The sequence below is a fragment of the Pungitius pungitius genome, chromosome 1 (assembly GCF_949316345.1).
Source record: "Pungitius pungitius chromosome 1, fPunPun2.1, whole genome shotgun sequence".
NCBI classification, from domain to species: Eukaryota; Metazoa; Chordata; class Actinopteri; order Perciformes; family Gasterosteidae; genus Pungitius; species Pungitius pungitius.
Genome location: NC_084900.1, coordinates 11,868,535 through 11,893,584, shown reverse-complemented (window position 1 = coordinate 11,893,584; position 25,050 = coordinate 11,868,535). Strand labels below are relative to the sequence as shown.

The window sequence follows — 25,050 nt, the reverse complement described above, 5'->3', positions numbered from 1 at the left end:
CTTTGTCCCACACAAACATGTTAAAAATGGAAAGTGATAACAAGGCGCGAAGAACAACCTGTCGGGGTGCTTTCCCTTTTGAACCTCTTTGTTTTCTTAAACTACAAAGTAGTGTGATATATTGTGTTAGAATTAATATAATTGGATTTTTGAGGTTTGAAACCACCTTTTCTTCAATGTGACCGAGTACACCACCCCCCATGGTGCAGAGCAGGGGCATGGAGGCAATTGGAAACTAGCGTGGAAAATCCAGCTGCACGGCTTGCTAGCCTTGGTATCTTAGTACTGTACCGGTACCGGGTTGTTGGGTCATTTGCAAAATAAATAACTTTTTTTAAATTTTACTATTTTTCTAAAAAAAAAAATATTTTGAAAAACGAGCGCATTGTCTACAAGCGTAAAAAATCTCAACAGTAAAAATAGGAAATAATATTATCCTTGAACTGAAGCTTGAAATAGCAACAACATCTAATTCTAAATAATGCAATACTTACAAATCTAAGCAAAGAACACAAGTATTTCCTAAAAGTAGATTGAAAGTATTTGTTGGCCTCCTTTGAGGTTTCTGGCGTTCTTGACAACAAAATGGAAATGGAGTAAATATTACATTTACAAAAGCTTCTAAAGATAATCTTATATGTAATTAAAACCCCTTAGGGCTTACAATTCTCAAAGTACGCATAAAGATCACAACTTTTTCTGTTTGGAAATGGTAAATAAAGATTTGAGCATGACTGTGTTCTGAAAACTGACCAAACCTCTTTTTTTTGGCTGCAAGTGAATATTTATAAAGACAATGAAACATGTTTAAGCTTGAAGGGATATTAAAATCTTTATTGTGCATATCACAACTCTTCCATACTGTAAAGGCACACAGTATTGCGATATCCTTGAAGTATATAGACAATAACAATATCTTTAAAAAAAAAAAAAAAAAAAGCCAGAGGCGTATTATGTCTTTCAAGTATCTCTCTGTGAAAGGTGAGTGTTACTTGTACAGCTCCCTTTTCATAAATAACAAGATCATTAAACACAAAACTCTAATGTAGTGAAATTTACATTTTAGTCACACTAGTAGAACACTTGAATTTCTCTGGCGTCTCATGTAATCGACGGTACATTCAGCCGATGTTTAAGTTTAATTAATAATAAAGGGAGGAGGGACACAGTTGTTTGGCCCTAATGGGTAACTGAAGGCAAAAAAAGGACCCTTCATGTTCAAAAATAAAGCAGGACTTCTCAGCACTGAGGCCGTCTCAACATGCCACTCATTAAAATACATTTAAATGTGATTTTCAGTATAACGTGGTCCCGGCTAAGTAGACGTTTGAGAGGTGGCAGACAGTCTTTGTAATATTCAAACTGAGAATCAAAATATGTTTCATGGTGAGCAGAATGAAATCCTCTTTTATACTCGCTTCAACCGGATTGTGTGTTTTCTCTTTACTCACTTTAAGACAAATGTGTTTCCGCTACTTCTGTACAGGCTACTCCTAAAGAACCTGAATACCACACGTGTTCTTTTTAAAAGTAAAATGATGCAGGTGAAAACATCTCACATCTTCTGTTCCCTTAGTGCTACTTCGGCTTGCTACAGAGACGGATTAGGGCCACATTTAAAAAATACATATTTGAGTTCTGAGTTCAAAGACTTTAATGATAGATTTATTTAGGGAGACTGTGGCTCAGTGGCAAAGCAGGGTAAAATACGAGGGCAATATGCTTATTTAATAAATACAAACTACTTTGTGTATGTTGTGAAGCGTCACAACTCAAGGATTTGTCTCAGATGTGATGTTAATCTCCCTTCATCACAGACAATGCGTAATGGCACAGTATACACTGTTTAGTGACAACTACTTTTTATGATCATTGTGGGATATATTTAATCCACTAAATGGGGTATTATACTTCTCACTATACACTGGGACCGCAGACCAAAAAAAGCAACCTCTCTCTCTATAGTCCATTATATAGAAGGTAACAGCACCAGGATCCCCACCTTCAACTCCAGTTAACTTTTCACTTGTGGCTCAGCACATCTTCTGTAGCTCCTGCTGCATTGCGATCATATCAGATGGGATGAAGAATAGAAGAGAAGTGTGAACGATTTCTATGTTTAAAACTTTGGAGCATTTACGTCATTTGACAACTTTCGAACTTTGTCCCAAACATGGCTTCTATTTTACTTTCTTCACAGGGCATCTTTGCGGCTTTCGTGAGAAACGTTATCACTTTAATGAGATTTTAAGGTAGATGTATGTCATTGCTTGACGGTCCCGGGTCCAGTGACTGAGAAAGAGACAGTAAACAAAGGAAGGCTTCGAAACAACGGTTCACAAATGTTTGGGTTCTGTTACAGATATTATTTCCAGTTGTTCTACAGTCTGACCGCAGTCGATTTCCACACCAGGAATGGAAATGTGCTCCAGGAGCAGTCTCACTTGGATTATAGCTGGCAAGAGAAAAGTTGTTTTAACATGAAAACCATGGCTTCTGCAGTTTTAATATGTCAACGTTAGAAACGCGCCCCTCTTGTCCTGGACCACTGACATTTTGAGGTCACTGAATTCCTAATGTGAGAGTCGGGGGTTGGTTTCTGCTGCAGCTTGGTTTCTCCACCACACAGAAATACAGTAGATCCGCATTAGTCTTCAGTGGGACTTCAGTGGGAAGAAGGTTGAGCCGTTGTGCTCCATCAGTAGCTGCTTTCATGTCCAGTCAGGATGTACAGGTTGCTGAGTGCCGAGGGGTCATCTGTGGGTGTGCTCTGAAGGATGATGTCCCTGTACAAAGTCAAGAATGAACCAACTTTATTTTATGCTAGCATACGGTATCTAAATCTGTGATTTGAGGGCATAAAAAAATGATACATCTCACAATTACTTTTAAAAGAGAAGAGAACACATTCTTCCTTGAATTACTATCAAGAAGTCTTAATAACAGTTAGGATAAGGTCATGGACACACAACTTATCAGATATTTGTATTTGGAGACTTTGCTTTATGAAGAACCCCCACTACTATTAATAATATGAATACTGAAAATACTGTGATCACTTTTAATACAACTATCAGCAGTACTACGGTTATCAAGACTACTAACAGTACAAATACAACTATTATCACCAGGTTGCCCAGGGCACGTGGAAACCTATTACTGATGGCCCTGTGCGTTTATAGGTTATAGAGAAGACCAACAGTGATTGGATGCACCAAAATATTCTCCAGCCAGGAAAATTTAAAACTGAAATGCCTGTTTTTTTTTAAGCCTGAGAGTTTATTTATATTAATTACTACAACTTTAATTCTCCCATAGAATCTACTTCACTAAAGCTGGCTTAGGCCGTTTTTCATTTTTGGCTTCATGGGGCAAAAAACTCTATGAGCTTTCAGCATATTAATTAAAGTGGAGCCCCAGAGGAGTTTTCTGGAAAAGGCGATGTATATATACATGGATTTTGAATTTGTCTGTATTTGTAGCAGCCAATCAGAACACTATCTCTAAGGTGACCTGGGATTGGGCAACAAGCTCAATTTTCTAACATCCTATTAACCGAACCAACAGGAAGTAAAGAAGTTATCTTTCAGATCTCTCGAATAACTAGACATTGTTATGGATTTGTTAACACCAAAATGAACATGCCCTTCCCCAGCTTTATATTTGAGCATATTTTGATATTCAACTAATATTACTGGTATTGTTTCATTAGTGAAGAAGTGTATAGTCAGAAAAATAACCTGCTTGTCCCCAAGACTTGGAATGCTCGACTCTGATCTGTAATTTCCTGTGTCACCTGCAGATAAAAATTACGTTAATGTAGGAATGTTTCACGCATGCCAAACACAGGACATTCGCTCGACACAATGCAAATCTTGAAGCTAATCACCTCATTTGAATGAAAATTCATCCCTTTGAGGCCATGCTTCCAGAAAGCCAGCACACTATCCTGCAAGCAGACTGATAGAACACTTCACATTACCAAGCTGTCAGCAGCACACAACACTCACTGTGTTCATCACATGATTGTTTCTACCTAGAGTTTCGATGGGGAAGTCGAAGACCATTTCGGCGGCCAGCTCTTTGGTTGGAAGCCCTCGCAGGTTTACTATCTTCACGGTTTCTGTTCATTGAGATGCGCTACATTAGACCTAGGCATGGAAGATGGCAGGTGGATTTGGAACATGTGGTGAGGTCACTTACGTTCTAATGCGATGAGAACAGTGTCTCTGTCCATCTGGGTAACCTGCACTGCCCCGAGGGCTCCGCTGTCTGCAGACCAAACCAGAGAGTTGAGTGGAAGCTTAAAGCTGGGCCCCACAGAAGAAGGAGGAGGAAACAGTCCACCCTACCTGGTGCTGAAATGGTTGCGCTGTTCAGCTCTATAATATCAAACTTGAGCTGCTCTCCGATTGGACGCTTCCCGTTGCTGACGTATCTCACCCCAACGCACAGCTGAGGGAACTCGTCCGACACCAAAACCAGCAGCTCAAAGATGGGCAGAGAGTCCGGCAGCCTCATCGCAATGTGCTGCAGGGCGAACGATGGCGACACAAAGAGGAGGAGGCAGTTGTAGGAGGCATTGTACTAAGATTTAGGGATTTGATTTAAAAAAAAAAGGGAGAATGGTGACACAACAGCTCACGCAGTCAATGTGTGACCAGGATTCTTTTCTGAAACAATTCAGACAAACTGTGCCAGTAAATGTATTGGAACAGGAGGGAGAAAGGAGTTCCCATTGTAATATGGTCAGACCATAGAGTATTTGAGAAGTGGATGTAGTCATGGTGATATGAGACGCATTGGTTTTTGAACTGATGTTATGAAGCCTTTACCCAGCAAAACCTGAGGTTGCCGCCTAGACAAGACAGACTGAGGCAAGCAGATACCTCTGCACCACAATACATGTGTTCGACATAACGTCAACACTGTGAACTCTTCACATCCTGTTGATCATGTTCTTTTCTTGAATATTTTAAAGAAAATTCTGGTCATAATAAACACATGGCCCTTTTAAAAACACAAATATTGCAAGAGTTGATATTTACTCTAAAACCCTTGCAACGGGTTTAAGCCCTGTATCAAAAACACATAAAGCACGATTTAAGATGCCAAACCTTTAGTTGCATGAACTTCTGCAGGGGCTCATACCACAGAAGAAGAACTAGGCCGGATGGAACAGCCCCACATAGAAATGTGCTGTCTGTGTACGGGTTTCGTGCTGAAAGAGATACAGGAGAAGGAGGTTGGGAGTGTGTTGTTGTAATTGCTGGATAAACGGAGCATGCAGAGGGAAGTGGGCTTCACCTACCCACACTACATCTCCTGCAGCCTTTAGTGTCGGGGATCTTCACAGAAGTGGCAAACTTTCTGTGGCTTCAGAGAGAATATGGAGTTTGGTAAGAGCATATTACTATAAAGCCACAGAATTGTGTCAAGAGTAACCACAGCTGGATGCCACGTCCCACCTGGAGCTGATTCTCTCGGTGAAGCGGCTGGTGCTGAGCGACAGACTGCCGTGTTTCTTCTGCAGGTGTCCTCTCTGTTCGAACAGAGCGGTCAGATTGTGGGAGTAAAGCTGGGAGGACTTCCCTATGGGACAGACTCTGTAAGCAAGTGAATCCTTGACAAATACATGTTTCATCTGACGAGATTTGCTACCTGATACGGACATCAGCACGTTGTTCATGACGTACAGCCATGTGCATCGCTGAGGGAGCAGCTACGGGAAAAAAGACAATATTATGATATGTGGATTTCAGATTTGATCATGATATCGTTTATCGAACGATGAGTTATCGGTCGGCCGTACTTGAAGCATCAGCTGGCTCCCACACAATCATTTTCATGATTGAATTGACATTAAATATCATTTAATTAAATTAAATTAACTAAATTTACTGATGTGGGCCTGTTTTTTTATATTTTACATGGTATGGCCCCGCCTACACTTCTATTGTATTAAACAAAGCAGTCAAAGCAGCAGAAATACTAGATCTCCTTCAATATGTGATTGTGTCATTTCACATAGGTCAAGCTAGTTTAGCCAATCTACATTCTCTCGTAAGGCAGCTCACTTGTGGAATGCTCTGCCACCACATACGCGCACAAAACACGTACAAAACAGTCAAAGAAACTTAAGGATTGGCTGGTTTCCAATCAGGTGTGCAAGCATTGATGTGCTGTCTTTCCTGCCTGTTTGATTCATCTACATATGCATTTTTCTTGCTCAGTGTTCTTATTTCTGTAGATGTGCTTGTACTGTAGTTTTGTAGGAACGTTGTTTTTGCCTCACGCAGGCTGCAGCCTGTTATGGTGGCGCTGGTCTATCGTCGTACACCTTTCTTTTGCTGTGTATTGGTTTTGTCTATAGGTTATTGACCGTTGTCTATGACTTTTAATACTATTTCCTTTTGAGATTTTTTTTATTTTAGACTGCCTTAAAAACATCTGGATAGGGACAGCAGATGGAAATTAGCCTCTCAGGCTAACTCTGGCTTACTGTAAGTGAGCCAGTAGAAAAAAAAACACTTTTCTTACCTTCTCTAGTGTGTCTTCATGAAGTTCATTAAGGTTCAGTGTGTAGATGCCCTCCTCTGCCCCAAGAATAAGGTACTGATCTAAGAAGGTAAAGCGGAAAATATTATTACCTTCATCACGACACAAATACCAAAATATAAATTTGGAGAATTGATATTGACTTGAGAGACATTATTATCCTACCTCTTGTTTTGGGTAAAACCCATGTGACGGCACAGTGGATTCTAAGAGGACAACCGTTGAAGACCTTGGAGAAACAAGCTCCCATCTACAGAACCGGCACAATAACCATTGGTCGGACATCGTGACCCCACCGTTTTAAAATGACATCCATTGGCACGTATTATTGTTACATTATCGCGTTACACAGCAAGACACCAAATAGCCCTTGAGATGCGTATAAACGGAAACAAAAGACACTCAGATATTTTATGCAGCGATCGGAATTTTACATAAAAATCCAGTTTGAATCATGCCATGCAAAGGATCTTGTTAGTCATCAGGAAGTTGCCGTAGGTCAGCTTTTATCTTTATCGTTAAATGCTGTTAAATTTCACACTTACATGGACATGAGGGGTAGGAGGAAGTCCATGACAATCAGCCCTCTAAAATGTCAAAGGTTACACATAACAAAACACAATGGATGATAAAACCTGTACATCAAACAAACAATCCATGTCGTGTGGTTGCATGATTGGTCACGATTAGACAGACTTTAGGAAGTTATTATGTTAGCAAATCACACAAGCTCAGTGATGTTACGACTACTATGAGTGGCAGATGTTTGGCTTTAACTCACAGCGTCCTCTGTGTTTTTCCTCAGTGTGCTCCATTCGGGTGAGAGCGCCGTCTCTCTTTTCATGGAGCAAACGCTGGCAACCTTCTTCTTCTCTGCCGCTGCAGCGCCCCCCTCAGGGGGGCACGGGCCGCTGCCGCGCTCACTGATGTCGTGTGTTGCCGAGCACCTGGCTAACACTTGTCAAACATAGGAGAGAGCAAGGGGAAGGTGTTATATTTTAGAGCTAGGTATCTGTAAACTATACTTCTGTAACAATACTAAACAATTGCTCCTAAATCAGGAGCCAGCTATCAGCTGGTAACGCTACATGCAAACAATGCTACCAGCTTAGGACGATTCCTCTAAATCAGGGGTGTCAAACTCATTTCAGGTTCGGGCCAGATACTGCCCACTTCGACCGAACACGGGCTAGACCATTAAAACCATAGGGAGGGTTGGCGCTGATGATCACGGCCGACTGAACACCGGGGTGGGCCGCACCGGACCCCCCCCCCATCGGGCCAGTTGTGGCCCGCGGGCCGTGAGTTAGACATATGTGCTCTAAATAGTGCTACCAGCAAACTGGGCCAGCAGCAAACAGTGGGAGGAGTTACGTTGCTAACAGGGTGAACAGCGCAAAAATACGGCAACAGAGCAAATACACCCAGTGTTTAACTCAGGGGTGAACAAGAGGGGGGCACTAAACTCCTGTAGCATCGTGCCCTCTAACCGTTGGTCGGGACAGCATTATCAACGCTGCGCTGTTGTGTGAGCGCAGTGCACAGTGGCGGCAATAAGCTCGCCAGTGTGATCCCCAAAGAGCTGAAGTAGAAAGAAAGTAGAAAATTAAGTACTTAAGTACTAGTTATTGAACTTTAAAAAGTTGTGATATCGTTAGTGGCAACGTCAATTTTTAGCCCGAATAAGTTTTGACTTCGTCCTCGCTTTAGTTTGCCTCAATTTGCTGATATTGCGTTATCAGACATCAACGTAACCATCGCTCTTGACGACATCACACTTGCCTGTGGTCTTGGGTCACCTCGAATAAAGTCAAACTAACAGCTAGCGACCAGATAACCACAAAGCAGTTTTTTTTTTAGAAACTGAAAAGCCAACAGTTAGGAAATCTATTACGAGCTTTGATGGCGTCTAGTGGCGTGTTTTACCTGTTGTGGAGGTGGGGTCAGCAGTGACGGCAGCGTCAGGGCCCAGGGTGCAGCTGGGTCTCGTTGTCAGGTCACTGTCCTCTGTGTTGGGCGTTAAAGACCTAAAGGCTGGCAGAGATGCTGTGGACGGACTGAATAAACCGCTCTTTCTACCTCCCTGAAGAAAAAAAAATAGCAAAGACGTGAATTATTTTGAAGAGAAAATGGGGTCAAAATGTTGTCTAGCCATATAAGTCAATTGCATACTGCACACTAGTCCCAAGAAGTGTATAACACGTTGTAATGTTGATAGGTGTAGCAAATCCACCTTAAACTTTGCATTGATCCTATCTAACTTTCAGGAAAACTTTCTTAATGGAACAGTGATGGAGTCGGCAATCTATCAGTTAGTCTATCCCCCCGAAGCACCAGAAAACAGTCACATATGTTCAAATAAGTTTAGCTGACCCCATGTCATCTGAGGGACACGATGCACAGCTGAACTGACCATCAGGGTGGGGGGTTTACAAGTGTGTCGTGAGTGTAGTGGGTTTATTCGGTCTGTGTCCGTATTTTAAGACACAAAAATCCACACTGAAATCTCTCTTCTTGGCCGACAATAGCCCTTGTAAAGCCCAGGGACGGATATGCCTCCTTATATTACCCTACTTTACAGTTGTTTGTGCCATTGTTGTGGTGGTTGCGTTGCCTGTTGCAGCTGGAACAGACTGATTTACCCTTTACACCAGCCGCACATCTGTCCATCTTGGTGTGTCGTGACATCATTTATCTCTTTTCTTTTTCTCTCTCTGTGTTGCGGTGTGTCTTTGGCTTTGAGTATTTTAACCTTCAGCACTCTAGTTAGTCAGTCACGATTATTACACATTAAAATAATTGAGTGAAGCATTACATGAAGTAATAGCCAGAGTTTTTGTTTTAGTAGAAGTGGGAAATATACACAAATATTTAATACTCTGTCCTCAGCAAACTCCACTGTCAGTCAATACTAGCTGCCAGTGTAGCTTGTGGCAATGAGTCGCGGTACTAGACCTCTCCAAAATGTGAAGAAACAGGGACAGAATGTGGACTCAGTGGTTGTCCAGAACTGGTTTCCACAGTCTGCTCACGTGACCCAAATGTGAGGAATGAACAGAACCTCGGAACCCAGTCACTTAGAAGTGCCTTAAAGGGCTCCAATAAAGTGGTTTTGTATTGAGTCTGTGACTAAAATGTTAAACGTTGACATTAGAATTCATTGAACGTTTTCTATGCCTTTACTGGTAGCATTTTGTTGTCAAATTTATGTATAAAATAATGTATTTTATCTGAGATTTCTGTTGTGTAAACATACACAAACCTATGGAAAAGCAGTATGCAGTGTGCAATTGGACCACAGCTTCAGCGTATAGTTGTGTAGTTAACACTTACATCAGTAGATGGCGCTCTCTTAATGGTTAAACTTCTGAAATACAAAAGCAAGATCAATGTCACGATCGGGCTCCACAAAAACGATCAAATCAAGCGCCATGGAGAACAAATGCAGATGCTGAAGATGCTACGGGTGGGGTAACAGACACACACCTTTACAAAACGCCACAAAAACAGACAGACAAAAGCCCAAAAAGCCGAGGAGCAGTGGGTTTATGTAGAAACAAATCCACATCCAGTTTGACTTTTTGGGATGGGATTAGTGGAGCAGGAACATAAACCCACTGATTATGTCAAAGTTGTTTGGCATTAGCTTTTATTCAAATCATAAAAAGGATCATAAGAAACAAGTTAAATCTTGGGTGAATTCAAGTGGGATGGGGCGGTGGGAGGGGGCACTGCTGTTAGGAGAGGCTGGAGTTGATGGACGTGGCCTACCTCAGCTGCAGAGCTTGCTCCACACATTCCAACAGGCTCCTGCAACAGGAAGACCTGCTGTTTATCTGACTACGGGGCTGAATGGCCCACAACAAAAGGGGGGAAGGAACTAGAGGTCCAATTCTAGAACAAGGGTATTAGGACTGAGGCTCAGACTGCTGATGTTCTGTGCCGCACGTAAAGATGTTCAGATGTTATTTACTATCGTTTAAACTAGTTATGATAGCATTGCACACACCTAAGTTTTGATAACTTAGCAACTTTAAAAAAAATGTCAATGAGTCATATATGCAGTTTCCTATGTGCAGCGAAAAGTGATTTACTAGTTAATACTTATTTATGTATTTGTTGACACATTGACAAAATAATTGTGCAATGCAAGCAAAGAAGGAAAGCCCCCCGAAACAATAATTTAATCTAATTTAATCAGTTAAATACAGAAGCTGTAAGCTGTGGATACATCAGTTTACAGGAAATTATTTGCTTAGTGATAGCACTAAATAGTTGTGTTTGTATCTTCAATGAATGGAGCATTTTCTGTATAACCTCTCTGGCTCTTTCCTTTGGACTCCGGCATGGATATGCTTTTAATGTTTGGTTCTCTATTTGATAAAAACCGTTTTGTGTGATCACATAGGTGAGTTCCATGTACAGTTATAGTACTTTGGTGCAAACTATTCCTTTAAAATCAATATTTCCCTTTTGATCCCATTTATTCTTCTTTTTTCCTTTTGCTGTCAAAACCTGGCTCCTTCATGACCCATAATTCAACTATGACAAGGTTGGTCTATTGAAGTTGTATACTTCTGGTAGCTAACAGAGCCAAGATGAGTAGCTAAAGACGATCGCTTCTTTCTAACTCCCCACCTCCACCTTTATTTATTTTTCAAACTTGTTTTCTTTGGACCAAATGGACACTGACTCATGTTACATCATACTTCAAACAGCTTCCTCTGGGGACAATTACAGTTTAATTCTACTTTTTTTATTCAAGCAGTAATACCTGGAGCCAAACTTTGATATGTCAAATCAGTTGAGTTGCCATCCAAACGTCTCAAAACCATAATGTTACCGATACAGAATGAAAGTAAACTCGTATAGAAGAAAAAACAGAAAGAAGGCTTACGGTGAGTTGTCTTCGTCTCCAGAGAGACTCCAGTCATCATCATAGGGGCCCTGCTGAAGGACGGGAAGCCGATTTCTTGGTCATTTTAATGTATATCATCAGCATATATCACAAAAAAAAAGAAATCTCACCAAACCAGGATATGGCTCAGTGACTTTCCTCAGCGGAGGCCCAAACTTCACCTGGTCGACTGCAAAGAAAACACGATGAGAATGAAGCCAGTGCTGAGCCGCATTCACAGAGAACCCTTTTTAAATATGATGACGATAATAAAGAGCTGGCTACTGGCTACCACACAACTCAGGGCCTTGATGCAGTATTTATGAACATTCACTTTCAAGTGCATTTAGTAGCCTCAGCAAATCTAAGGCTACTAAATGAGTACTCAAGTCAAGTCAACACAGTTTCACACTGAATGCACCGTGAGACCACACATGCTCCTCAGGTCAATACTGAGCTATCACTGAGGCAGACCTGCTTCTAACAGCCCTGACCCCAAACTACCGCCAAGCAATAGATTACATGAAACTAACATATTGCACAATGACAATTGTAATGTGACAGTTTAAATTTGATTCAGTGAACCGAGCAGTTTTGCTTCTACAGTAATAAGTAGCTTGTGGTGGATAATGGTGTTCTCCTTTACAAAGGTTACAGTTCCTTGTTACTATTATTACAACCATTACTCATAACATACAGTATACTATATACTTGACAGAAACAAAGAAACTAAAAGCTGAATAAACAGCACAACTGCCCTTACATGCAAGCTAACAGAAAACATTGACATCGAAAAATAGAATACATTGTTTTGGTGCATGGTTGGATTATGGGAGAATGCACCACTGCGCAAAGACTAGCAAAAATCTCTAATCTCTTGAAACCACTGAACAAACATTGATCTAATTTGTCATGGACAGTCATTGCCCAATGGTTGGGAATCCATTGTTATTGGAGACTACGGTTCATTTAATGCAACCAGAATGCACGCAAAAATATGACACTCTAACGTGGAGTCTGGTTTAGCACATGTGTGCTTCTCAGAGGACTGAACCCTCCGTGCACTTGCCTCTAGCCGCACCATCAGGTCAACGGATCAACATGCAGCGGTCATTAAAGCATTTGAATGATCTACTTCTGTTTCTCTGACGCTCGACAGAAACATGGTTAACAGGAAGAAGCAGATTGATGTGGGTAAAGCGAACACATACAGCAAAGGATGGGGGGTGAACCGGATAGAGGAAGTAGTTGTCTCTTCTCGGCTCACTTAATTCTCATGGTGTATTTCTGAATGCCTGCATTAATAGATGACACGTTTATCATCGTTTTATAGTAGATAGAGAAACGGATCACTCCCCCCCACCCTCTGGACGGGTACTTTATGTTATTCTCACCATAGAGATGCCTTGTTATGGCACTGCTATTTGGTGTTTATTTTTGCCTCTGAAATGTGGCTTTGCTTTTGTCTGTGGCCACCACTCTGGTCAGCTTTTTGTATATTTCTTTGAACTTTGGTACATAAATTTGTGGTACCCAGAGAAAAAAGCTGAATGACTATGGCGATCTTCTGATTTCTTCTTTAAGCGTCACTAGCAGGTCAAAGTTCTGTTTAAAAATGTCTTAAAATCTGCTGGATGTATTGGCATGACATTTGGTATAAAAAAACATTCAGGATTCCCAACGGCAAACCCCAGTTTTCCTCTATTACAAACCGCAGCTTAAAATGTATGGTTTTGAGGGAAATGTATCTACTGTGTAATGGATTGCCAAGAAATGTGGTCAATTCATGTTCTCATCAAGTTAAATCTTTACAGCTTCGGTCAATTTTCCAAATACTAAAATACCTACAAAACTGAATCCCATCCCACAAAAAGGTCAGCTGAAGCTATAAAGTGGCGCTAGCATGTTATCAAAACACTATGCCACTGTGAGGTGCACCCAAAAGATAGCATTGCTGAAGACCCTTAGGTCTTAAACTAGTGCGAAGGAAGTCTGTTGCAGCGCTTCTGATACGCTACTGTTTTAACAAAGTAAACCACACTTCTGAAAATGTAAGTGTCTAAACACAAACATCTGTACAAGAGGTTCAGCTATACAAAATACAAACCGACTAAAGAGGATTGCAAATCTGCAATAGTTATCGGCAGTGGAATTCACACCATTAGTTGACAGTAGAAACAGTGTGGGCCTTCAAAGCCTGTATTGGTCAAGCGGAGGAGCACGTTTTGTCTGTGGCTTGAGCGTCTATGAATAGCACGCTGTTTGTCGGGGAAGTTGAGGTCAGGTTGATCTATGATTTGGTACCGAGCACAGTGTAAAGACAGACTGTCGCACCCAGAAGCTATTACGCCACAACACCACTACTGGCACCCACAGCGGTGTGAAGTCAGTGCAGTCAGTGCATAGAAGCCCCACTGTGTGTCACACACTACTGGCATGTTCCCAGTGCCATCCTCTGACGCAGCCTTCGTCCCACATGTATGGACGGGTTACGGGACGATGCCAGGCGTTAGCGGGCTGACTGAGAGGCTTTTGTCCTCATTTATATTATGGAGATTACCACACTGATTACTGGGGGTCATGGTGGACAATAAAGCCACTCTTTAGCAAGTACAACCAACACACAGTATATTTAGACATGCGTGCATAGATTGATTCAGGAACAAGGTATTACTGTGCGATATTCAAGTTTATATATTGACACGCACAAGATGCAGAGTTCAATAAAGACTGGCTGCCGATAATTATGGTGTTCTCTTGTGCTGTTGACATTAATATAATGATAATAAAATCCTAAAAACATTATACTGTACATGCATAATGAGATGAGTTATTGTCATGATAAGCCATTTGGGGAGATGTCCATGTTCAGTTTCTTTCCTAAGATGTATACGTGTGTGTTTTATTTACAGTTTGAGTCAGCATGTTGTTAGCTTAGCTAACGAGCACCAACATGCTACCATTCTCACTGTGATAATGCTAACCTGCTCCATGATCAGCGGGTATAATGGGGCCATGCTAACTGTACATTAGCTTGTTTTTACATTTACACAAACTAAACAACTCAATGTTACATAAAGTGTGTGTGTGTGTGTGTGTGTGTGTGTCCTCACATTGTTCTTCAGACAGGGTCCTCTCTACAGGCAGGTGTTTCCCTGCTGACTGAATCTTGTCAGGAGCCACTTCCCCAACCTGTCAACAGATCATTCAGATGACTCAGTCCATCCAGCAGCTTCTTTGTGGTTCAGGACTCCATGTTTGGTCTCACTGCTTTAAAGCCTGAGCCCCCTCCTCGCAGCACTGACCTCCAGCTCGTTGTCCTCCATGCTGTGCGCGTGGCTGTTGTGGAGCTCAGGGTTATTGGCCATGTCCAGCAGCTCAATGACCAGGTTGCGGGTCAGGAGCTGTGTCACAAATGGATGCTGGAGAAACAAGTTACAGATCATGACTTTGAGCAATAACAAAACATCATGCTCGATGATTCCAGATCCACACTGTTTGGCCTCCTAATTGTCCGAATTTCATTCTTTGCAGGGGCATTAGGCTGGTTCTCTGATTCAGGACTGAAACTAACAAATATATTCACTACCGATTAATCTGTAATCTGTATTTGTGTGTTTTAAAAAAATAAACTGTTTAAAAATTAAGAAATAAGAAATCGGTATTGTATGGAGCCAAATCCAGGTCAAAAAATGTAGTGTGAAGTTTTGTTGAGCATCGAAAAATATAACAATCTATTCAAAATAAAAATAAATGGACAAAAAGTATTTTTGATTTGAATATAGTTTTGACTCAATTCTATTACTTTTTTGAATAAAAGGTTTGTCTTCAATTGCATATATTTTTTGATGTTTTTGTCTATGAGTCTATATAAAAAAGGCTAAACTATTGCCAACAGCTTTGTTAACTGTTTTTCTTATTAATTATGCAAAAGGGGAATAATACATGATGGCAGCATCTGAGTGACACACTCTCTTTACAGTTCTTTGCTGCTATGTTAAAGCTCCTAATATTGTATATCGCTCCTTTAAATATGGAATCATGAGGTAAAACTAACACCTTAGTATCACTCAGCTTGTGTGCCCAATCACAAAGAGAATTAATCTTCTATGGACATGTATGCATGATTCATGGCTGGAGATGGGTGAATTGTTAATGGCAGGCTATAAAGAGCAACTAACCTGCAGCAGCGTCTCCGCCGAGGGTCGTTTACGGGGGCTTTTAATCAAAGACATCTTCACAAAGCTTTGGAAACTAGCCGACCTGCAGAGAGCGATGGAGTGTGAACAGATTATGAGATTGGAAAACAACTGGTCCCCCTACACGAGGACCACAGGCAGTTAAACTCACCATTTGGTTTTGTCCTTTAGTCTCGGAGGCTGGAAACTGCTCTTGGACATCAACATCAGCGCCCTGAAACATTGTTTGAAATGTCAAGGGCTGGACAAAGTTTCAATGGTGTACATGCAGTAATTCGGCGCAGTAATAAAACACACGACAGGCAGCCAAGAGCTCGTGGCTTCAGTCTGTTTTCCCGGCTGTCCTACTTGAAGTCCCCTCGTTGTGGGCTGACCTACCTCATTGGGTGGAGGTCAAACATGGGCGGCTGGAGCTCCGCCAGCTCGATGGCGGTGATGCCGACGGCCCAGATGTCACACAGGTGGTTGTAGCCACCTTTCTTCTCGACGGCAGCCACCTCCGGAGCCATCCTGCATTAAAAAGGTTCAGGAGAAGAGAGGAACATCAGATAAAACACTCCTAAAAAGAACATTAGACTTTTATTATTGCTTTAAAGTTAACTTACCATTGTTGTCGACCTCTGATATGACAGAGGTTAACTTTCTTAATTTATTTGAGATTAGCTGAACTAAGTCTCTGTGGCGTCCAAAGTCATTCTTTTTAATACATTAACCAATCAGGAACAAATGGTATTCTGTGGTGGCAGATTAATTGACATTTGATGCTCAAGTGAGTATTATGGGCTGCAGAACTGTATGTGGGATTGACTAAATATGAACTACTATTTTTCCTACCGTAGGAGCTATTACCATCGCATTCACAGTTTAACTATATAACTGTAGCTTATGTTACTTATGCAATGTGCTCAATACATAGTCCAATGTCAGTATGACTCCCAATTCTACCTTGAGGTCTCATTTCTGCACTTTTAAACACAATCACTCGGTTCATAAAGATTTGCACAGCGATGATGTGAATTTCCCCTCAAGGGATCCATAAAGTCAAATACAGCTGACATGTACTTACATGGTATGAATACTGATGCTTTCTTGAATAGCACTTTATAGTGAAAACTTGTTTCTATAATTCCAAAAAGTGTTGAGCAGTTGTTGCCCCACTCAGAAGTCTTTAACTAAGGAGTAAGTGACTAGGGGAGAGGGGCGGGAACGTGCTTGTGGTACTTGTGACTTTCAGTGGGGAAACCAATCAACACCTCTGTGAACCGCGGAGGTCATGAAACCACATTTAAGTCAAATCAAATCCTTTCTAATTTTCTGAGAACCGACAGTTCAGGTCAACATCAGAGTGGCACAAACTACAGGGAACCTCAGAAAGATCCAAACGCGTTAAATTAACAGCACTAAATCAAATGGGTCCTGTCTGAAAATCACTATCACTTTGTTTCCTCATCAAACGCAGAAGCATTTTGCATTGTGGGTAGTATCCAAGGTTCTGTAATGAACTAAGTGTAATAATAAATGATTATAGAGTACTCTTGTAACGAGTGTGTGGACAGGTAACACCATCCATCTTACCAGTAGGGAGTGCCTATAAAAGACTTCCTTTTGGCTACGGAGGCACTGATCTCTGCTGCCACTCCGAAGTCAGCTAGAACAGAAGAGACAGGAAGTGTTACACATGAGGCGAGTTGCTACGATGCAACATGGACGTCCTAGTTAAGGACACTCAATGAGTAGTTAAAGAGGCAACGTCAATGTGCACGTGTGTGTGTGCGTTTGTGTGTCCCCACTGACCCAGTTTTACATCTCCTCTCTCTGTCAAAAGGATGTTGGCTCCCTGCAGAAAGAGAACACGTAGTGTCCTAAACTATTTTTCACATGATTACCCCCCACAGTATAAGAATACATGGTCAAAACTGTACTGCAAAAGATTCTGAAACAAATGGGAAAGCTGCTGTACCTTGATGTCTCTGTGCATTTTGCCAGTCTCGTGCAGGTGGTACAAACCCTGGGGAATGAGAAGAATAAAAATCATCTGTATGTCTTCTATTATTAAATAAATAGTAAACCACATCTTCAAGAAAGTCCATTTTAACAGTAGGAGTTAACAAGAGTAGGAGTACACAAAAAGCTAATATTAGTTGAAATGATGTCATATTCAGATCTTGTTGCTGATTATCCAATGAGAGCGTGGCGTGAGCAGAAGGTCTCTCACTACCGAACAACAAAGCGTCGCTCTGGCCCTGTGTGGCCACAGCAGCCTTTACCTCTACAGTGTATGTTTAAGCGGTCTGGCGAGGTCAAATACTAATTAGCTCTGCTGTGGCTTGCAGTCATTCGGTCAGCAGAGCATCCCAAGCCATTTGGTGATGCGAAAGCAACAGGCTGCCTCTCCAACTAAAAAGAGCTTACCTGGAGGGTTTCTCTGCACACGTACGCTATCTGCTTCTCCTTCAGAGGGCCCGTCACTGAGGACGACAGCTCGATTAATGACTCAGAGGGATGGGAAAAAAGAGAACAAGCCTGCGGGTACATTTCTACAAAAATAGAGAAGTAGCTTTTCGGAGCCCATAGTGCTTCCACATCCTTTTTACAGTAATTATACGAATGTCTCAGGATGAACCCGGTGATTACAGTCTGACAGTTTGGAGAAAACAGGAATTTCCAGATTTAGACGAGAAGATTCATTTGCATTTAGAGATATTTCCAGCTCATGCTAACAGATGTAAATATCTTATTATTTTAGAAGTTTGACACGTTGATGGACATTTTGTTTTTGATCAAAGCTCCAGCCGTCCCTTTTACTAAACCCCAATAGTTGTACTAAACAAAAAGCGCAGATGTGTGTTAAGTCAGTAAACCATTTTGCGAATATATACAGGGGTCTCCGGCTTTGACACACCCTTCCTTGATGAAATAAACACTATGCATGCAACAAACACAAGCACATGGCAAATGCAATGGTAGAATAAGGTTAACGTCACTGAAGTAAAGGCATGACCCGCCCTACTGGGCCTCCTGTTGGCTCGTACTAAGGCCTTCGGTGGTTGGGTTTAGACATGAGAAGTGAGAAAGTTTGCTGTTGGGCCAATCAGAGGCAGAGTTGGATGGTTTATACCTAAGCAATAAAAAGGAAAATAGGACGTCATTCTTCCTAACCTTTCATAATGTGCATCCGTTTTCGTTTTCCAAACAAAACCAGGACCTTCCCCAGGAGACCCTGGTTCCTGTCCCATGGCAAACTAAGTTAACGTTTATTATCTTAGTTTCTTTATGTATCGAGGGAGCGTGCAAACGTACTAAATCGAGCAAAACCTCTCAAAATGCTTTATGCCTAAACCTAACCACCTGTATCGAAAAACTACAAAGTTAATTTAGAAAATAAACTTTGTATGTAATAAACGTAAACTATCATAAAAACACAGACCTCACTGAAACTATTAAAATTAACCATGTTCTACAAACACATACTATTAGAAGTAATACAAGCGTTCAGAACTGTACAATTATTTGTGTATTTATACCGTGGTAAATATCCTGAAGAGACCCTCCACCACAGTACTCCATGCAGATCCACAGCTTGGTGTTCCTGGAAAGCACACACACACACACACACACACGCACACACGCACACACACACACACACACACACGCACACCTTTTATCTCTGTGCTTATTCTCCAGTTTAGGGATTGTGAAGGACGACATTGAAGCATTCAGCACCTGTGGTAGCTGCCGAAGTAGGCCACAATGTTTTTGTGCTTGCATTCCTTCATCATGGTGATCTCCTGCTGGATGGACGTAATGTCATCGCCTGGAGAGACAGAAAGTTCAGTCACGGTCTTCTCTCACAATAGTCTGGTGCTCTGAGCTCCTACTAGAGGGACAGTTATAGTGAAAGTAGGGTTGGCTTAGTGGCAGACCTGGTGTACAAAGTTCCAATAGCATTCACAGACGGGACATATCATGAAAACAAATTTCAGTGCTTTTGCTCATATTTCTGCATCCAGAGCAGACTGTTCTTAAAGAGACAGGTGCTAAATTGGAGAATTTCAGACAGAGGGTAAATGCAGGTAGGTTCAAATGGACAGTATGAGAAATACAGTGTTTTTTTGTTACATTAAAGCATGTCACTTTGTTTTGGTAGAAGGAAATACAAGTATGAGCCTGAAAATGAGAATAATATGTGATCTTTAATATCAGTTTATCCAGGAATGCACAGATTTCCTTATTTGATTGTTTTTCTAATTTAGAACTTCTTGAGTAAAAATCTAAATGTATAATTAAATGACTTGGGTAATGTTACCACTCTAACCATGTCTTTTCCTAAGCAGTCTTATTAGAATTCAAATAATAAACAACATCCTATATCTGAGGTTTTACAAATAAGCATTTGAGAGAATTGAGAGAACGAGGTGAGACAAACCAGGGTCCAGCTTGACAATCTTGATAGCTGCCAGTTCAGACGTCCCGATGTTACGAGCCTGAAGGGACGGGAAGAATAAAACCACATTAGAACTTGCCTTGCTATTAGTACCCATGTGACACGCACTAACGTGTGTATGTACATTTTCAGATGGATGTCCTCAATATAAGGGCAGCAAGCAACATCTGTGCAGTGGTGTGGACCTGAAAATCAGACATTCTACAGATGTTTGCATATCACACACAACATTTTCAGAATAAAGAATGTGTTGTCATGGTTTAAGCTCTGCCTAATCCATCAAGAAAGGAAACATGGACATAACACACAGCTGATCAGAATGTTATCTTGATGATTTATTAGTTCAGCCTGTCGTCTCGGCTTTAACCCTCTATTGATTCCATAGCACGCGAATCAAAACAAATAGCATTGGAGAGACAGCACTTTCCTTCCGCTTGTCCCTGACAAGCCTTAGGTGAGTACTGAGAGAGTTACGTGCAGTCACGGCCAAGTCGAGGTTTCAACACTGAAGTCAAATCATAACTGAAGGTCAAAGTAATACAGTAACAAAGCAAACCCAACCAGTTCACCCAATGGTGAAAGGGCTGAACCCATTTGTCTTTCACTGTAGTGTGTAAAAGGTGAAGTTGAATGTCACCAAGCAGCTATGCGGTGTTTTCAGCATCCACAATGCTTCCTGGGAACATCAGTCATCCGGATTCAGACTGTTTGTGACTTGAGAAGCCACAATAAAAGGAGGCAGCCACCAATGGGATGAGCAGCTCGCCTCAACACAACCTGTGGCCCCGCGGCAGTCACTTCCTGTTTTCTTTCCTGCTCTGTAGCAGGGCTTCCTGCAACTGCAATGATAGTAGCGTCTCTGACATGATTTTTACAAAGACAAGCCTGTAATAACAGCAGTCCATTCAAGGTGATATACTAATTTGGAACTCAAATGAGCCATCATGAAATTTAGTAATTTCTTCACAATGAGTCGTCCTCATTTCATGTTGAATACAGAAGGAAAGCAAGGGCCATGAGTGGCCTCAGAAAGAACCTAACGTGTCGAAGTGAGAGGTAGTGAATTGGCTCGTCATATGGAAGAATAAATTAACAAGCAACAAAACACTTGCTTATTCAAGGTTGTCTTATAAAGATTTACACGCTCTGGTATGCCCAGTAGCATATGCTGGCTAATATTAACTGCTGAATTTTAGAATCTATTTCTATTATTTTGCCAACTGAATTTTCTAGTACTATTGTTGCAATACATCTGTAGTTTCTTTGTGTCCACCTGATTAAAAACAAACCCCATTTGTACTCTGTTCTTCTTTTGTCGAGACTGAACCCGAACCGCAAGAAACGATGAGCTAACGAGTGAGATGCTGATGAGCCCACAGAGCGGAAAGCACCCGCACAGTCAGAAAGTCACTGTGAGGGATACCACTCTATTTAGACCACCGATTCATTCTCTCGGCAACTTAAGAGTGTGCCCCAAGTTGGATGGATGTGCATCAAATAGCTGGCGACACATTTCCCTCTGGAGCGACCGACCAAAGCTGCCATCCATAGAGTCACGGCGAAAATACTGGTATAGGGCAATGTTGTGTTTAGGAGCATGTGTGGTTATTAGCTAGTATGAAACCCAAATATACATTGTATAGATATATAAATATGCTGTTGACAAATTACCATTATACATTAGAAGTGAATAAATGAAGGTTTTAAGTTTTAGCATTGGCTATATATATTCAGCTGTTGTCATAATACATATGCACAAGTAATCAAGTCACTACTATCTGAAATGAACAAAGACTATTGTACAATATTATAAAGCACAATCTATGGTAGGCCTACGTACGAATAGTGAAAACGCACTTAGTCACTGGATTTCTCCAAATATATGGTGCATAAAAAACCGTATATGCAACTGTATATTTACAGCAACCAGAATCTGATGTCTGGTTGCCAGGCTCTTTTAAAAATAGTTGCTGATATGGCAAAAGAAACCTGTTGAATTGAATGGACTGGGAGTCATAAGAGGACATGTGCCAAGATCAAACCCACTTTATTCTGAATAATATCAGTGGAATGAGAATCCATTAAAAAGCCCACACAGTCACATGTTCAGAGGCTTTAGCCTTGACAGTGACAATGTGCTATTGTGTGTCACTGTATGCGGTGCTGGTCCCATTCACAGCCAACTCACAAGCTCAAAACTTTGAGACGCTGTGTCAAAGTCCGATGAACATTGCTCAGAATGAACTCAACTCAATTCTAAAGGACTAAAGTCTGAACTCGGTTTTGAGTTTTTGAAGGGAATGATATCTGGACCAATGGATGACTGGCAATGTATGAGGGGTTAAGGGTGCTTTGTTTGATGAACTGACGTCATCTGGTAGATAATAGAGGGAGAGAAGTTGCATGGGCTTGAAAGGGTGTAAATGTGAACAATCCTACAGTGGGACAGCCTGAAGCCCTTCAAGTCCGGGATGGTGGACATTGGGATGGTAGCTCAGAGAATCATCTCTGCAATTCCCCTCAGATCTAAAGAGCTTTTTAGCATGTGTGGCACCACATCCTTACTCCACTGATTTAGCATTATCTCCTATAACAATATTGGACTGACGGAGGAGAGTTTTTACTTGTCTTTTATTCATCCACAGCGACAACATTACCCAAGACAGCTGAAGCCTGCAGCAGCGATGAGCAGCTGACTTCTTTTCTAATCACTCCTCCAGATGAATTTACTCTTCAGGACTTGTGGTCCCCCGACCCAACCGGACTCACTGTGCCCAGTTGACTGAGAATAGGTGGTGACATGAGGGAAGAAGGTCTCGTCTGCATTACAATGAGCTCTACTAAACCAAATAACGTTATAAAGAAACCTCTGGGATTTGCATTAAGAGATAACAACTGAAGAAATTGCCAAGTTACAAGATTATTTTTTTTAAAACACAACTCATTCACCACCCAACAGCTTCCCTTGCAGCCAGAGGCAGACAACAGGAAACACCAGAGTGAGAGATTGTAGCATGCAAGCACTATATGTTACACATCCTATGAACCTGCTCAGCCCAGTAAAAGCCCCATGGTTGATCTGGGCGGAGGCTGTTTACTGCACGTCATACAGCTGTATGAAAGCAGAACACTTCCTGTAGCCGCTGATTGAAGCTCAGCCCAGAACATAACGTGCAGTTTGGCAGGCCCGTCATGCACACACCGCAGAAGCATAAGCTGGAGACACACGAGAAGAGTTCGATTGAGAGAAAAAAGGCCGGATCTGTAAAAACTTGTGTGGCACGTAGATGAAATATTGGTCTTTGTTATAAAGCTCCCCCATGTTCTTTATCCGGGCCATAAAAAAAGAAACAATACAAATTCTTGTGTTGCTTCTGCAGGATGCACATGGCATCGAAGCGGTTCGCCCTCACAGGATATTTTGCATCCTGACGTTCCAATGGTGACGTGAGACAGTTACTCAACACATGGGTCAGACGATATTACAATATAAACGGTTTAAAGAAGCAAATTCAACGTTCAGAGAATACACATTTTGTGTATCTGACTACTCAGTGCGTTGAGTAATCAGTTACAGTGCCACATGAAGGATTATTTCCAGAGCCATGTATTCATTTTGTTTATTTAATGTCTGTATTTGCCATTTGTTTAAGCCCATCGTGACCTCTGTTTGATAGGATGACTTTGATATCTGAGCAGCTGGAATATTTGACATTTTTGTGTATTCCATTATGAAATTAGCTCTTAACAGAGTCTCTCATGTGGGTATTCATAGTAATCTGATTAGTTAGAAACACTGCAATGTATGTCACTAATGCAATTTATCTGTATGAAAACAACATGAACCTGTGGCACAACTATTGCAACCGACTGGTGAAACACCTGCCTCCTATCCACTATTTCCCAGAGATCTCTTTAAACAATAATACCTCTAAAACAGATTTTTTTTAATATAATGAACACATATATATATCTCAGGCTGTGATCAAACCCATCACACGTTAGTATACAATATGTCAGACTTCTCCACCTTGATGACAGGAAGTAAAGCTTCCCACAGACAGAATCTGTGCGGCTGAACTAACGCGTGTGTGTGTGTGTGTGTGTGTGTGGGGGGGGGGTCATCTTGTTACTCACCTTGAACACATCTCCGTAGGTACCGCAGCCAATCCGGTAGACCAGCTCGTAGTCGTCCAAAGGGTCCAGGAATGACACTCCTATCCGGTTCATGTTCGGAGTCTCCTCCGGGTGCTGTGCTAGGGGGGGGGGGGGGGGGGGTTCTACTTAATCATCGCGGCTGGATGGGGTCCGGCGAGAAAGCTTAGCAGCAGTGGACGCGCTCCGACTGACCCACTTGTTAGTGGGAACTAATTGCGCTGAATGGATCCGGCTGGCAGGGTGCGCAGCTCCGCTCGGTCTGACGCACTCCAGGCGTCTGTGTGCAAACGGTGCCGAGCTGCTGCGCTGGAGTCTGATTACGCACGAGCGAAGGCGCTGCACAGTGACAACCCCCCCCCCCCCCCGAAATCCACACAAGCGGCTCTCCTCTACGAGCTATGGAAGCCCGTTTGTGCCAGAAAAAGAAGAATACTGCTGAAAAATATACACGTGATTAAATCCTGTAAATTATAATAACAAATTTTGACAAAATAACAAGAAACGTATTCAGAAATATTAAAAAATAAATACAAAAGAAAAGATGACTCGGTAAAATTGTCAGTTTTGGCTGGACTTCCTCAGTTAAGTCGATTAAGATCTCTTCAGTCATTTAGTTGTTCTCTGAACTTCCTTCATGCAAAATTCTTATGTCAAAGAAACTTGTGAGCACATCTGTGGTAAACATTTAAAGGGGCAGTTTTGTCTTCTGGAGAAACTCAGCTCAACACAATTAGTTCTACGGGAAACGTTATTGGTCGACTGAGAAGGTCGTGAAATGTCCAGCAGCCAGACTC

At 41.7% G+C, this 25,050-nt stretch overlaps 1 protein-coding gene across 7 annotated transcripts; it reads right to left on the bottom strand.

Annotated features, from left to right (window-relative positions):
* Positions 1–819: 819 nt before the first annotated feature.
* Positions 820–24,606, bottom strand: map4k2 (mitogen-activated protein kinase kinase kinase kinase 2). 7 transcript variants are annotated; one of them, XM_037479430.2, is made up of 32 exons: positions 24,236–24,606; positions 20,081–20,138; positions 19,378–19,468; positions 19,179–19,243; positions 18,067–18,122; positions 17,615–17,662; positions 17,449–17,491; positions 17,230–17,302; positions 16,033–16,164; positions 15,806–15,868; positions 15,637–15,718; positions 14,761–14,877; positions 14,569–14,647; positions 11,587–11,645; positions 11,456–11,508; positions 10,330–10,368; positions 9,892–9,925; positions 8,485–8,641; positions 7,340–7,515; positions 7,104–7,145; positions 6,724–6,808; positions 6,541–6,620; positions 5,662–5,722; positions 5,469–5,592; positions 5,312–5,376; positions 5,118–5,221; positions 4,353–4,530; positions 4,204–4,272; positions 4,037–4,123; positions 3,890–3,960; positions 3,741–3,796; positions 820–2,786 (listed from the first exon to the last, which is right to left on the bottom strand). In XM_037479430.2, the coding sequence occupies exons 1-32, from the start codon at positions 24,326–24,328 to the stop codon at positions 2,699–2,701; spliced, it is 2,628 nt and encodes an 875-aa protein (XP_037335327.2). In that variant the 5' UTR covers positions 24,329–24,606; the 3' UTR covers positions 820–2,698. The 7 variants fall into 7 exon arrangements, with proteins under 7 accessions (XP_037335327.2, XP_037335329.2, XP_037335328.2 ...); XM_037479432.2 differs by having other exon boundaries at positions 5,312–5,370; XM_037479431.2 differs by having other exon boundaries at positions 11,456–11,505.
* Between the last annotated feature and the right edge of the window lie 444 nt (positions 24,607–25,050).

Bases quoted from the DNA above. Each gene is read 5' to 3' on its own strand.
- map4k2 (XM_037479430.2), bottom strand. From the start codon at position 24,328: ATGAACCGGATAGGAGTGTCATTCCTGGACCCTTTGGACGACTACGAG. The intron at 17,303-17,448 runs GTCAGTGGGGAC...CTTCTGTTCTAG, and splicing joins GAGAGGAGATGTAAAACTGG to CTGACTTCGGAGTGGCAGCA. The intron at 15,719-15,805 runs GTGAGTTTAACT...CGCTCTCTGCAG, and splicing joins CTAAAGGACAAAACCAAATG to GTCGGCTAGTTTCCAAAGCT.